Here is a 13,852-nt window from a genome sequence, read left to right on the forward strand (position 1 = left end):
GATCCCATGAAATATATGGCCTTTAGAGAGGTCACAAGGTTTTTCTATTATTTGACCTACTGACCTCGTTTTTGAAGGCACATGACCTAGTTTCAAACCTGACCTAGATATCATCAAGGTGAACATTCTGACCAATTTTCATGAAGATCTTGTGAAATATATGGCCTCTAGAGAGGTCACAAGGTTTTTCTATTTTTAGACCTACTGACCTAGTTTTTGATGGCACGTGACCCAGTTTCGAACTTGACCTAGATATCATCAAGCTGAACATTCTGACCAATTTTCATGAAGATCTTGTGAAATATATGGCCTCTAGAGAGGTCACAAGGTTTTTCTATTTTTAGACCTACTGACCTAGTTTTTGATGGCACGTGACCCAGTTTCGAACTTGACCTAGATATCATCAAGATGAACATTCTGACCAACTTTCATAAAGATCCCATGAAAAATGTGACCTCTAGAGTGGTCACAAGCAAAAGTTTACGGACGGACGCACGCACGCACGGACGCACGAAGGACACCGCGCGATCACAAAAGCTCACCTTGTCACTTTGTGACAGGTGAGCTAAAAAGTTTCAAAATAAGCTATTTATAGTAACAAAAAAGGGAAGTAATTCAAAAAAAGTTATTGTAAGAGAACAAAAAGGGATCTGCCAAATAAAAACAAGACCACTGCAATGCAGAGCAATATACACAAAGGAAGTCGTGTATGACCTTTGACCCCTAAGTGTGACCTTGATCTTGAAGCGAGTCATCCAAAACATGCGCTCTGCACGTTGTCTCAGTGTGGTGAACATTTGTGCCAAGTTTCTTTTAAATCCTTCAAGCAGTTCAAGAGTTACAGAGCTGACACAGCAAAGTCATATATGACCTTTCACTCCTAAGTGTGACCTTGACCCTGAAAAGAGTCATCCAAAGCAAGTGCTCTGCATGTCATCTCAGTGTGGTGAACATTTGTGCCAAGTTTCTTTGAAATCCTTCAAGCAGTTCAAGAGTTACAGAGCAGACAAGAAGCACACTCATATGACCTTTGACCCCTAAGTGTGACCTTGACCTTGAAGCTAGTCATCCGAAACAAGCGCTCTGCATGTCGTCTTCGTGTGGTAAACATTTGTGTCAAGTTTCTTTGAAATCCTTCAAGGGGTTCAAGAGTTACAGAGCGGACAGGAAATTGCTAACAGACGGATGGACAGATGGACACCGGCATCATAACATAATACGTCCCCATGGGCGTATAAAAATTAGTCCCCCACAAATATTAATGTCACAGTATCATTTACAAGTATATACAAAACATGTTTGGATGGTAACAAATAACAAACATTGAAACTGCAAGCATGTTGACACTAAAATTACTGTTAGATACAATAATACTGTATCCATCGCACTGTACCCTGTAAACAAACCTTTACTCATGAAAGCTGTAAACTTACTTGACTTCCCCTTCAGTACAATTATTGAAAAAAAAAAACCAGGAGGTGCATAGGATATAAGACTTCTATATTTTCAATAGTTTTATCTATGACATTAACGGCTGCACAGTTATGATAATAATGTAGTTGGTAGTTATATCCCATCATTCAACATAAACTTACATGAAGACTGGGTCATTCTTTTCTCTATGGTATTCATTAGTTTAATCACATTCTCTTGAAAAACATCATTTTGTCGCTTGGGCACTTTATGTGTTTCTGAAAGTACAGGAAAAAATTGCTCCTATGAATGTCAAAAATAATCTCAAGATTCCTGTACATGCTATCATTACAAACTAAGAAAATATTCCATAGCTACAGATTAATTCATTTTCCCACATCTATTTACTCACAATGCAAGTGTACTTTTTCATTTTTTATTTCAAAGTCCTGACAACATGAAGGAGTTAAATTTGAACACAAAATTTCAAATATTTTTAGTCCCATAGCATAAATAAACTATTACAGGCCACTGTATTTCTATGCCAAATGAAGAACACTGACCTCAAAGGTCCAAGGTCATAAATATCAAATATAAATTAAAACATTTAAAACAAGTGAATGAAGTATTGCCATGCAATACAAAGTCCTTTACTGGAAGGCACCTACTTTTCTCTACTATAATTTATAGTAACAACAAAGGGAAGTAAATCCTAAAGAAAACTAGAATGTGTCTGTGGGACACAGGGTGTGCCCCCCACTGGTATATTTGTCACAAATAAGGGGCAATAATTCAAATGTTTACAGTCTTAATGGAGTATAGCCTCAACAAACATTTTATGAAAAGGATTCATTATAATTCTAGGCCCTATACTTTTTGAGCTATGAGCATCACAAAAAAAATCCACTATTTTGGCTATTTCAAGGGCCAAAACTCTGTAATAAGAGCTAAGATTGGAGAAAAAGTGCATTTTTTTACTATTTCAGGGGCCATAACTTTAAAATAGGGGGTGGAGCCAGCCAAAAAATTAGAGGTGTGCAAGTTTATATCATGATAAAGACTTATGCAAGTTTTCAACCATTTATATCAAATACTTTTTGAGCTAGGTGCATCACAAGGTGAAAATGTACATTTTTGACTATTTCAGGGGCCATAACTCTAAAAAAAATAGGGGCCCGACCCAAACGAAAAATAGGAGATGTGCAAGTTTATATCATGATTAAGACTAATGCAAGGTTTCATGAATCTATATCAAATACTGTTTGAGCTAGGCATGTCACAAGGTGAAAATGTGCATTTTTGACTATTTCAGGGGCCATAACTCTGAAAATAGGGGGCAGACTCAAATGAAAAATAGGAGGTGCGCAAGTTCATATCATGATTAAGATTCATGCAAGGTTTCATGAATCTATATCAAATACTTTTTGAGCTAGGCGTGTCACAAAAATTCTAAATAATACAAGTCCTCACAAAACTCTTTACCAGGTACAGATACGTCAAAATACACCTAAAAATTACATGTAAAATGCATGTTGTACCACAAAAAAGTGGTCTTGGTTTTTCGCTATGACCAATGATAAAAAAATTACAATATAAGCTATTTACAACAAGAGATCACAGAGTGATCTTGGCGCCCACCAATGTTCCATTTTTGAGTGTTCCAAATTTCAAGACTAACTGACTAGCTCAAGGTCAAATTTCATTTCTGTACACAACACTGTGCATGTGGTCCAAATTCGAAAGCTGTAGCTTGAGAAATGTGAAAGTAGGTCACTAGATCAATTTCAAGGACAAAGTTCTTTGTACACAAAACTATGCATGTGCATCAAGTTTGAAGGCTGTAGTTTGAGAAATTTGAAAGTAGGTCACTAGGTCAATCTTAAGGTCACAGTTTATTTTGGTACAAAAAACTATGCAAGTGGTCCAAGTTTGAAAGCTGTAGCTTGAGAAATGTGAAAGTAGGTCACTAGGTCAATGTCAAAGTTTGTTTCGGTACACAATCCTATGCATGTGGTCTAAATTTGAAGCCTGTAGCTACAGAAATGTGAAAGTAGGTCACTAGGTCAATCTTAAGATCAAAGTTCATTTCGTGACACAAAACTATGCAAGTGGTCCAATTTTGAAGGCTGTAGCTCGAGAAATGTGAAAGTAGGTCACTAGGTCAAAATCAAGGTCAAATTTTATTTCGGAACACAGAACTATGCATGTGGTCCAAATTTGAAGCCTGTACCTTCAAAAATGTGGAAGAAGGTCACTAGGTCAATGTAAAGGTCAAAGTTTTTCGGTACACAAAACTATGCAAGTGGTCCAAATTTGAAGGCTGTAGCTTGAGAAATGTGAAAGTAGGTCACTAGGTCAAAATCAAGGTCAAATTTTTTTCGGGACACAGAACTATGCATGTGGTCCAAATTTGAAGCCTGTACCTTCAAAAATGTGAAAGTAGGTCACTAGGTCAATGTCAAGGTCAAAGTTTTTTTCAGTGTTCAAAACTATGCATGTGGTCCAAATTTGAAGGCTGTAGCTACAGAAATGTGAAAGTAGGTCACTAGGTCAATACCAAGGTCAACTCATGTCAAGGTTCATCTTGCCACTCAAAACCATACATGTGGTCCAAATTTGAATGTTGTAGGTTACTGACAAGAATATTTTAAAATATTTTTCCAATACAAGTCTATATGAACCATTTGACCCCAGGGCGGGGCCATATTTGACCCTAGGGGGATAATTTGAACAAACTTGGTAGAGAACCACTAGATGATGCTACATAACATATATCAAAGCCCTAGGTTTTGTGGTTTGGGCAAGAAGATATTCAAAGTTTTTCCCTATATAAGTCTATGTAAACCATGTGACCCCCGGGGCGGGGCCATATTTGACCCTAGGGGGATAATTTGAAAAATCTTAGTAGAAGACCACTAGATGATGTCACATACAAAATATTAAAGCCCTATGCCCTATGGTTTTGAACAAGAGGTTTTTCGAAGTTTTTCCCTATACAAGTCTATATAAACCATGTGACCCCCGGGGCGGGGCCATATTAGACCCCAGGGAAATAATTTGAATCATCTTGGTAGAGGACCACTAGATGATGCTTCATACCAAATATCAAAGCCCTAGGCTCTGTGGTTTTGGACAAGAAGACTTTCAAAGTTTTTCCCTCTATAAATCTATGTAAATTATAGAAATAAACAAAGGGCCATAACTCACTAAAAAAATGTTGAACCAGTCTGATTTTCAGGGGGACACAACTAGAGTACCAATACATCATTCTGACAAAGTTTGGTCAAAATCCCCCTAGTAGTTTCTGAGAAGATGCGATAACGAGAAATTGTTAACGGAAGGACGGACGGACGGACGGACGGAAGGACGTCGGACCACGGACGCAGAGTGATTTGAATAGCCCACCATCTGATGATGGTGGGCTAATAACAAGAAAGGGATGTGCTGACCCTGGATCGCTCACCTGAGTAATATGAGCCACATGTTTCAAATGGCAAACTGATGCTAAAATATTAAGAAGGTAGGTCAGTAGGTCACATTCATGGTAACTGAAAGTCAGTTTTAAGGTAGTTCTGCACGTTTGATATACCGGAAGTGATGGCGTAACGTCATTTATCCGGAAAACGTAGAGTAAAGCCTGGATTCGGCGTACGGAAATGAAAATCATTTTATGAATTTAAGGCAACCTGTGAATAAATTTATTAAATTGTAACAGTCTATCTTTCTAAAGTTAAAATATGATATTAAAACATCTGACACGTTAAATAATTCAAAATAATTTCTTTAAATTAGCTTCAAATAGGCGGTTCACTTTAATCATGGCCAAATATCTCAGAAATAAGCACACGGACCTATACATTTTATTTCACTGTATTATAGGTCATATATTTATTTACGACTGTGAGAACTTTCATTGAAATCTACATTGTAGAAAATTTTCTATTCGCGAAAATGTTATTAAAATTGCTATTTTCCCATAGACTCCCTTTATGAAAAATTGCGTGAGGTCCAAATTTTTCAAATCAGTCTAGCAAAAAATCAAGCACACGACCCTATCCTTTTTATTTGCTGAATTTTCTAGGTATATTCTGAAGTTTAGAAAAATCAAAGTTTTATCAAATTCTACATTGTAGAAAAAATTTCGATCCAAACTTGCAGAACTACCTTAAGATCCATGTGCAAAACTGTACAGATCATCCAAATTTCAAGGCTGTATCTTAAAAAGTAAGAAAGTAGGTCAGTAGGTCAAGGTCATAATCAAGTGATCCCTAATTGCTTGGGGTCATCAGGTAATTATAATTAAGCAGTCTAGGAAATATGATCTGATAATTTCTGAAGTATTTTTTCCTATATAACTCATAATTGTAACATGTGACCCCTAGGACGGGGCCTCTTTTCACCCAAGGGGCATTATTTGAACAAACTTGTTAGAGATCCACCAGGCAATGCTACATCTTAAAGTTGTGCATGACACATCGTCTTATTATGAAGTACATTTGTGACAGGTAAAATTAAAATCCCTTCATGGATGGCAGAGAGTTATGAACTGGACAGAAAAAAAGCCCTGTTGACCTTTGACCTCCAATTGTGACCTTGACCTCTGAGCCAGGGGTCCGGGTTTTGCGCATGACATGTCATCTCACCATGGGGAACATTTGTGCCAAGTAATATTAATATCCTTTCATGAATGACAGAGTTACGGACCAGACACTTAATTGCAGACGGACAGACAGAATGATGGAGGGAAAAGTGTATTCCTATAGTCCCTGAAACTGGTTTTAAACCAGTAAGGGGCTGATAAACAAGAAATTTAACATTTGGTACACCTAGGTGCCATCGGTCAGCACTCACTTCAAGCACACCAAATGTAACTCATACCCAGTTGAAAGCAACGAAACCATGACTCATTTGTAAACTATACCTTCCTCTGGTAGACTGACATGCTGCCTAAGTTCTCCCATGTTTCTCTGCACTGTACATATAACCTGAGCATCAAGGTTCGCCATCAAATGTTTGATATGTTCCATGGCTTTCTCCTCATTCCTTGCTTTACCTACACCTACAGAAGCTGTTAAACCAACAATCTGGAAAATGAATCATAGTAAAAAAGCTTTTATTCTATTTTGCATCACTTACACTATTTTTAACATGACATAATCCAATTTCTGACATCATGTATTACAGCAATGTAAGACTGGCATTTCCACAAAATTGCTGAACTATCAATAAATTTGCTGGAAAACTATAGATTAATTCACCCAAAGTTCGCTTGTTTTCACTTTTACAAGCATTAAAGGAAATATTTTTTGAAAGGTACATTTAAAGAAACAAGAGGGCCATGACGGCCCTATATTGCTCACCAGGGTTGATCAGGCTTACTGACCTAGTTTTTAAACCCACATGACCCAGTTTCAAACTGAGATCATTAAGACAAACACTCTAACCAAGTTTCATAAAGAATGAATCACAACTGTGACCTCTAGAGTGTTAACAAGATTTTCCTTTGATCTGACCGGGTGACCTAGTTTTTGACAAAACATGACCCAGATTCTAACTTGACATAGAGGTTACCAAGACAAAAATTTTGACATTATTAAAAATTATTCAAATGTTTTGATATTCCAAACTGTAATATATTTCATAAATATACCTGTGGTAAACAATGATCAGGTTTTTTATCAAACTTGAGATCCATGTATCTTCCCATGATTTGATTAAATGTATGATTGGCATGTGTATGATGACACTCATCAAAAACAATAAGTGAGAACTTGTTTATTCCACTGATCTCTTTTCTACATAAAGCATCGAGCAGAACTTGGGCAGTGACAACCAATATATCACGTCTGAAAGAAACAAATAGGATTATGTAATTCACATTTCTGCCAAAATTTTCAGGCATTTTCAAAATATGCAATATGGATGTAAGACAAGACAAAAATAGCTGACAATTATTTTTCTATGTAACATGTTTGCTAAGCTTTGCAATCTGACAACAACTACACATATTCACTTTATTTTCCTGTTAGGTCAACTTTCTTGTCTGGTACATTGTGTAAAGATAGTAAAAATGATCACACTGTCTTCCTAGCTACTGCACTTTTTTATTTCACCAATATCTAATTATGATGATTGTATTTCAAAACTCACTAACTTGAAATACCAGTGTAACAGCCCAGGGGAAAAAACTGACTAGTCAGTTTCTTCCCCCCCCTAGTCAGTTTTTTCCCCCCTTGGAATAAATTTTCTGATAGAGAAAGAAACTGACTAGTTAGTCAGTTCTTTCCCCCTAACATATACCTGACATATCAGGTGGGGGAAGAAACTGACTGGTCAGTTCTTTCCCCCCTAGCATATACTTGACCTGTCAGGTGGGGGAAGAAATTGACTAGTCAGTTCTTTCCCCCCTAGCCAGTACTTGACCTGTCAGGTCTGGGAAGAAGTTGACTAGTCAGTTCTTTCCCCCCTATATATAGTTAGTACGTGACCTGTGGTGTGGGGAGAAGAAATTGACCGGTCAGTTTTTTCCCCCCTAGCCAGTACTTGACCTGTTGGGTAGGGAGAAGAAATTGACCGGTCAGTTCTTTCCCCCCTTGCATATACTTGACCTGTCAGGTGGGGGAAGAAATTGACCAATCAGTTCTTTCCCCCCTAGCATATATTTCACCTATCAGGTGGGGGAAGAAATTGACCAGTCAGTTCTTTCCCCCCTTGCATATACTTGACCTGTCAGGTGGGGAGAAGAAATTGACCGGTCAGTTCTTTCCCCCCCAAGCCAGTACTTGACCTGTCAGGTGGGGGAAGAAATTGACCAGTCAGTTCTTTCCCCCTAACATATACTTGACATATCAGGTGGGGGAAGAAACTGACCTGTCAGTTCTTTCCCCCCTAACATATACTTTACCTGTCAGGTCGGGAAATGAAATTGACCAGTCAGATCTTTTTCCCCTAGCCAGCACTTGACCTGTCAAGAGGCGAAATGAAATTGACCAGTCAGTACTTCCCCCCCTAGCCAGTACTTGCTCTGTTAGGTGGGAAAGAAATTCACCAGTCAGTTCTTTCCCCCCTAGCCATTACTTGCTCTGTTAGGTGGGGGAAGAAATTGAACGGTCAGTTTTCCCCCACCTAACAGAGCAAGTACTGGCTTTGGAGGGAAAAGAACTGACCAGTCAATTTCTTCCCCCACCTGACAGGTCAAGCACTGGCTAGGGGGGAAAGAACTGATCAGACATTTTCTTCGCCCACCTAACAGAGCAAGTACTGGCTAGAGGGGGAAGAAATTGACCGGTCAGTTCTTTCTCCCTTAGCATTATACTTGAACTGTCAGGTGGGGGAAGAAATTGACTAGTCAGTTCTTTCCCCTCAAGCCAGTACTTGACCTGTCAGGTGGGGGAAGAAATTGACCAGTCAGTTCTTTCCCCCTAACATATACTTGACATATCAGGTGGGGGAAGAAATTGACTGGTCAGTTCTTTCCCCCCTAGCATATACTTGACCTGTCAGGTGGGGGAAGAAATTGACTAGTCAGTTCTTCCCCCCCTTGCATATACTAGACCTATCGGGTGGGGGAAGAAATTGACCGGTCAGTTCTTCCCCCCCCCCTTGCCAGTACTTGACCTGTCAGGTGGGGAGAAGAAATTGACTAGTCAGTTCTTTCCCCCCTTGCATATACTTGACCTATCAGGTGGGGGAAGAAATTGACTAGTCAGTTCTTTCCCACCTAGATTTGTAGCATATACCTGATCTATCAGGTTGGGGAAAAAATTGACGGTCAGTTCTTTCTCCCTTAGCATTATACTTGAACTGTCAGGTGGGGGAAGAAATTGACTAGTCAGTTCTTTCCCCCCCAAGCCAGTACTTGACCTGTCAGGTGGGGGAAGAAATTGACCAGTCAGTTCTTTCCCCCTAACATATACTTGACATGTCAGGTGGGGGAAGAAATTGACTGGTCAGTTCTTTCCCCCCTAGCATATACTTGACCTGTCAGGTGGGGGAAGAAATTGACTAGTCAGTTCTTTCCCCCCTAGCCAGTACTTGACCTGTCAGGTCTGGGAAGAAATTGACTAGTCAGTTCTTTCCCCCCTATATAGTTAGTACTTGACCTGTAGGGTGGTGAGAAGAAATTGACCGGTCAGTTCTTTCCCCCCTAGCCAGTACTTGACCTGTTGGGTGGGGAGAAGAAATTGACCAGTCAGTTCTTCCCCCCCTTGCATATACTTGATTTATCAGGTGCGGGAAGAAATTGACCAGTCAGTTCTTTCCCCCTAGCATATACTTGACCTATCAGGTGGGGGAAGAAATTGACCGGTCAGTTCTTTCACCCCCTAGCCAGTACTTGACCTGTCAGGTGGGGAGAAGAAATTGACCAGTCAGTTCTTTTCCCCCAAGCCAATACTTGACCTGTCAGGTGGGGGAAGAAAATGACCAGTCAGTTCTTTCCCCCTAACATATACTTGACATATCAGGTGGGGGAAGAAATTGACCGGTCAGTTCTTTCCCCCCTAACATATACTTGACCTGTCAGGTCGGGAAATGAAATTGACCAGTCAGATCTTTTACCCCTAGCCAGCACTTGACCTGTCAAGAGGCGAAATGAAATTGACCAGTCAGTACTTTCCCCCCTAGCCATTACTTGCTCTGTTAGGTGGGGGAAGAAATTGACCGGTCAGTTTTCCCCCACCTAACACAGCAAGTACTGGCTTTGGAGGGGAAAGAACTGACCAGTCAATTTCTTCCCCCACCTGACAGGTCAAGCACTGGCTAGGGGGGAAAGAACTGATCAGACATTTTCTTCGCCCACCTAACAGAGCAAGTACTGGCTAGAGGGGGAAGAAATTGACCGGTCAGTTCTTTCCCCCCTAGCCATTACTTGCTCTGTTAGGTGGTGGAAGAAACTGACTGGTCAGTTTTCCCCCACCTAACAGAGCAAGTACTGGCTTTGGAGGGGAAAGAACTGACCAGTTCTGACCATTCATTTCCCCACCTGACAGGTCAAGTACTGGCTAGTGGGGAAAGAACTGACTGGTCAATTTCTTCCCCCACCTAACAGAGCAAGTACAGGCTAGGGGGAAAAGAACTGACTGGTCAATTTATTTCCCCCACCTTACTGGTCAAGTACTGGCTACGTGGAAAAAGAACTGACCAGCAGTAATTTCCTTACCTTAGAAGAAATTGAAACAGGAAAAAGGCAAATAAAAAAATACAACAGAAATTAAAATAAGTTCTTTTAAAAACATTTCTTTAATTTACACAAAATATGAAACATATTTCTCATTTTATATGAAATTTAAATGAAAACCGACTATCGGAAATGAAAAACAGGCTAGTTAAGAATAACCAAGAATAACCAGTTCCAATTCACTAACAGGGGAAATAACTGACTAGCCAGGAAAATTGACTACGTGGGGAAAGAATTGACTAGTTAGTTTTTTCCCCCCATAAGAATGATCAAGAGTAACCAGTTGCGATTGGGGGGGAAAATTGACTACGGGGGGAAAGAACTGACTAGTCAATTCTTTCCCCCGGGGAAGAAACTAACTAGTCAGTTTTTTCCCCGGGGAAAGAACTGACTGGGGAAAAAACTGATCGTTGCACCTGTACATAATCAGGGAAATTTAAACAAGAGGACCATGATGGTCCTGAATCGCTCACCTGTCCCCACATGACCCGATTTTCATGAAGATCCATTGAAAAATATGGCCTCTAGAGAGGTCACAAGGTTTTTCTAGTATTTGACCTAATGACCTAGTTTTTGATGGCACATGACCCAGTTTTGAACTTGACCTAGATATTATCAAGGTGAACATTCTCACCAATTTTCATGAAGATCTCATGAAGAGTATGGCCTCTAGAGAGGTCACAAGGTTTTTCTATCTTTATACCTACTGACCTAGTTTTGACCACACGTGACCCAGTTTCAAAATTAATCTAGATATCATCAAGGTGAACATTCAGACAAATTTTCATGAAGATCCATTGAAAAATATGGCCTCTAGAGTGGTCAAAAGGTTTTTATATTTTTAGACCTACTGACCTAGTTTTTGACCACAGTTGACCCAGTTTCGAACTTGATCTAGATATCATCAAGATGAATATTCAAACCAACTTTCATACAGATCCCATGAAAAATATGGCCTCTAGAGAGGTCAAAAGTTTTTTTTATTATTTGACCTACTGACCTAGTTTTTGAAGGCATGTGACCCAGTTTCAAATCTGACCTAGATATCATCAAAGTGAACATTCTGATAAATTTTCATGAAGATCCATTAAAAAGTATGGCCTCTTGAGAGGCACAAGGTTTTTCTATTTTTAGACCTACTGACCTAGTTTTTGACCGCAGTTGACCCAATTTCAAACCTGACCTAGACATCATCAAGATGAACATTCAGACCAACTTTCATACAGATCCCATGAAAAATATGGCCTCTAGAGAGGTCACAAGGTTTTTCTGTTATTTGACCTACTGACCTAGTTTTTGATTGCACGGGACCCAGTTTCGTACCTGAACTAGATATCATCAAGGTGAACATTCTGACCAACTTTCATGAAGATCCATTGAAAAGTATGGCCTCTAGAGAGGTCACAAGGTTTTTCTATTTTTAGACCTACTGACCTAGTTTTCAACCGCACGTGACCCAGTTTTGAACTTGACGTAGATATCATCAAGGTGAACATTCTGACCAATTTTCATGAAGATCCATTGAAAAGTATGGCCTCTAGAGAGGTCACAAGATTTTTCTATTTTTAGACCTACCGACCAAGTTTTCAACCGCACGTGACCCAGTTTCGAACTTGACCTAGATATCATCAAGATGAACATTCTGACCAATTTTCATAAAGATCCCATGAAAAATGTGACCTCTAGAGTGGTCACAAGCAAAAGTTTACAGACGGACGCCAAGCGATCACAAAAGCACACCTTGTCACTTTGTGACAGGTGAGCTAAAAAACAAACAACAAAAACAACAGGTAGAACCACTGACCTTAGGTAAAGCTACCTGGATGGTTTTCACACATGATGAGTTCCACACACAATGTGAGGTACTAAAAACACTGTTGAGGGGCAAGTGATTTAATGTCAGCATCCTTAACCACTCAGCCACGGAGGCTTCCATTTAGGAATTGTACAGCATTGTACACTGGTTCATTCATGAATTTACCAGTACGTTGTTACGAGAAATTTAAGAATGAAAATTATATGACTTCTGCAAATAACTTTTAGTGAATATCATAACACCATCTGTCTTCTTTGTATCATCGTAACACACAAAACAGGCAAATGTTTTAGTAATTGTCATGTTAAACTTGAAAAAAAATCCCAAGTAGTGATTTGTTTGTTCAAATCAAACTTGTCCAGATGTGTATCATAATCAAACTGTGGCGGCCACTGTTTGTAACATACTATTCCTATAAGCTGTATCAGCAGTACTTACTTATCTATAAAATCTTTGAGACATTCGCTCTTTCTCTGTGATTCTCCAGTTATCACCTTAGATGCATACTTCTTTAGAAGTCCTCTACAGGCCTCACCTTGCTGATTTGCAAGGGCCACCTGATTTACGAGGAATATAACCTTTGCTATTCCCCTTCCCTTCTGCTGCCGGATATGCTCCTAGTTAAAAGAAAATCTATAATATATCAAATATTGGCTGAGAACTCAACATTTATTTAAAGGTGGTCAATCACATTTAATCAACATTTAATGACATGTTTTACTTTTTGTATATTCTGGTAGAGAATTATTTAAGGAACAAAAAGACCGATTACATAGAGTTAGATTCCTATTTGAAATGTATATTTTATTATTTTTATAAAATTTTGTAATTACTCCCCTTTAATATGAAAGTACCGTATTTTCCCCTATTAAGGCCCCCCCCTCTAATTAACCCGTTTTGGAGGGAAAAAAAGTCAACAAGAACGAAAAAAAAAAATCACCTACCTCATTTTTATAAGTCAACATATTAAGTAATTTACAGTATGTATCCAATGTATTAAGAAATAAACACACTTTTAAACAGTCCATGTACTGTAAATCCAAAACGTTTATACTAAGTACGGTACGTATCCAATCATCAAATAGAAAATTAAATGGTAAATCCATTTTTGATTTGTTTTTGCATCACCCGCGCACAAGCTTCCTGTCGACTTTAAACAAATTTGCGGCAAAGTGTTAACCTTTTCTTCGGCAGTTTTAATAACTTTTAATTTAAAAGCTGGCACATAAGCAGCGTGTCAAACCACTGGCATTGTGTATTGCTACCCGCATGTACTAAGGAAAATATTATCGGAGTACACAGCTGTTTGGGTATGATGACGTAATGTGTAATGTCGCGAGCGTGTCACGGAATACATGAGGTACCGTATTTAAATGCATAATTTTAAGACACACTGCATTAAATTGGATGCCAAATAATTACGTTTTGGGGGAATTAAACAACAC

At 39.0% G+C, this 13,852-nt stretch overlaps 1 protein-coding gene across 1 annotated transcript in view; it reads right to left on the bottom strand.

Annotated features, from left to right (window-relative positions):
- Positions 1 to 1,551: 1,551 nt before the first annotated feature.
- LOC123546059 (interferon-induced helicase C domain-containing protein 1-like) overlaps positions 1,552 to 13,852 on the bottom strand; it is a 48,888-nt gene continuing 36,587 nt past the window's right edge. Inside the window, exons 9-12 of the mRNA XM_053535285.1 lie at positions 12,846 to 13,024; positions 7,064 to 7,259; positions 6,335 to 6,497; positions 1,552 to 1,691 (exon numbers count right to left, since the gene is read on the bottom strand). Of these exons, the coding sequence (XP_053391260.1) occupies positions 1,567 to 1,691; positions 6,335 to 6,497; positions 7,064 to 7,259; positions 12,846 to 13,024 (663 nt within the window). The 3' untranslated portion in view covers positions 1,552 to 1,566. The remainder of the gene's footprint in view (positions 1,692 to 6,334; positions 6,498 to 7,063; positions 7,260 to 12,845; positions 13,025 to 13,852) is intronic.

The sequence above is a fragment of the Mercenaria mercenaria genome, unplaced genomic scaffold (assembly GCF_021730395.1).
Source record: "Mercenaria mercenaria strain notata unplaced genomic scaffold, MADL_Memer_1 contig_4686, whole genome shotgun sequence".
NCBI classification, from domain to species: Eukaryota; Metazoa; Mollusca; class Bivalvia; order Venerida; family Veneridae; genus Mercenaria; species Mercenaria mercenaria.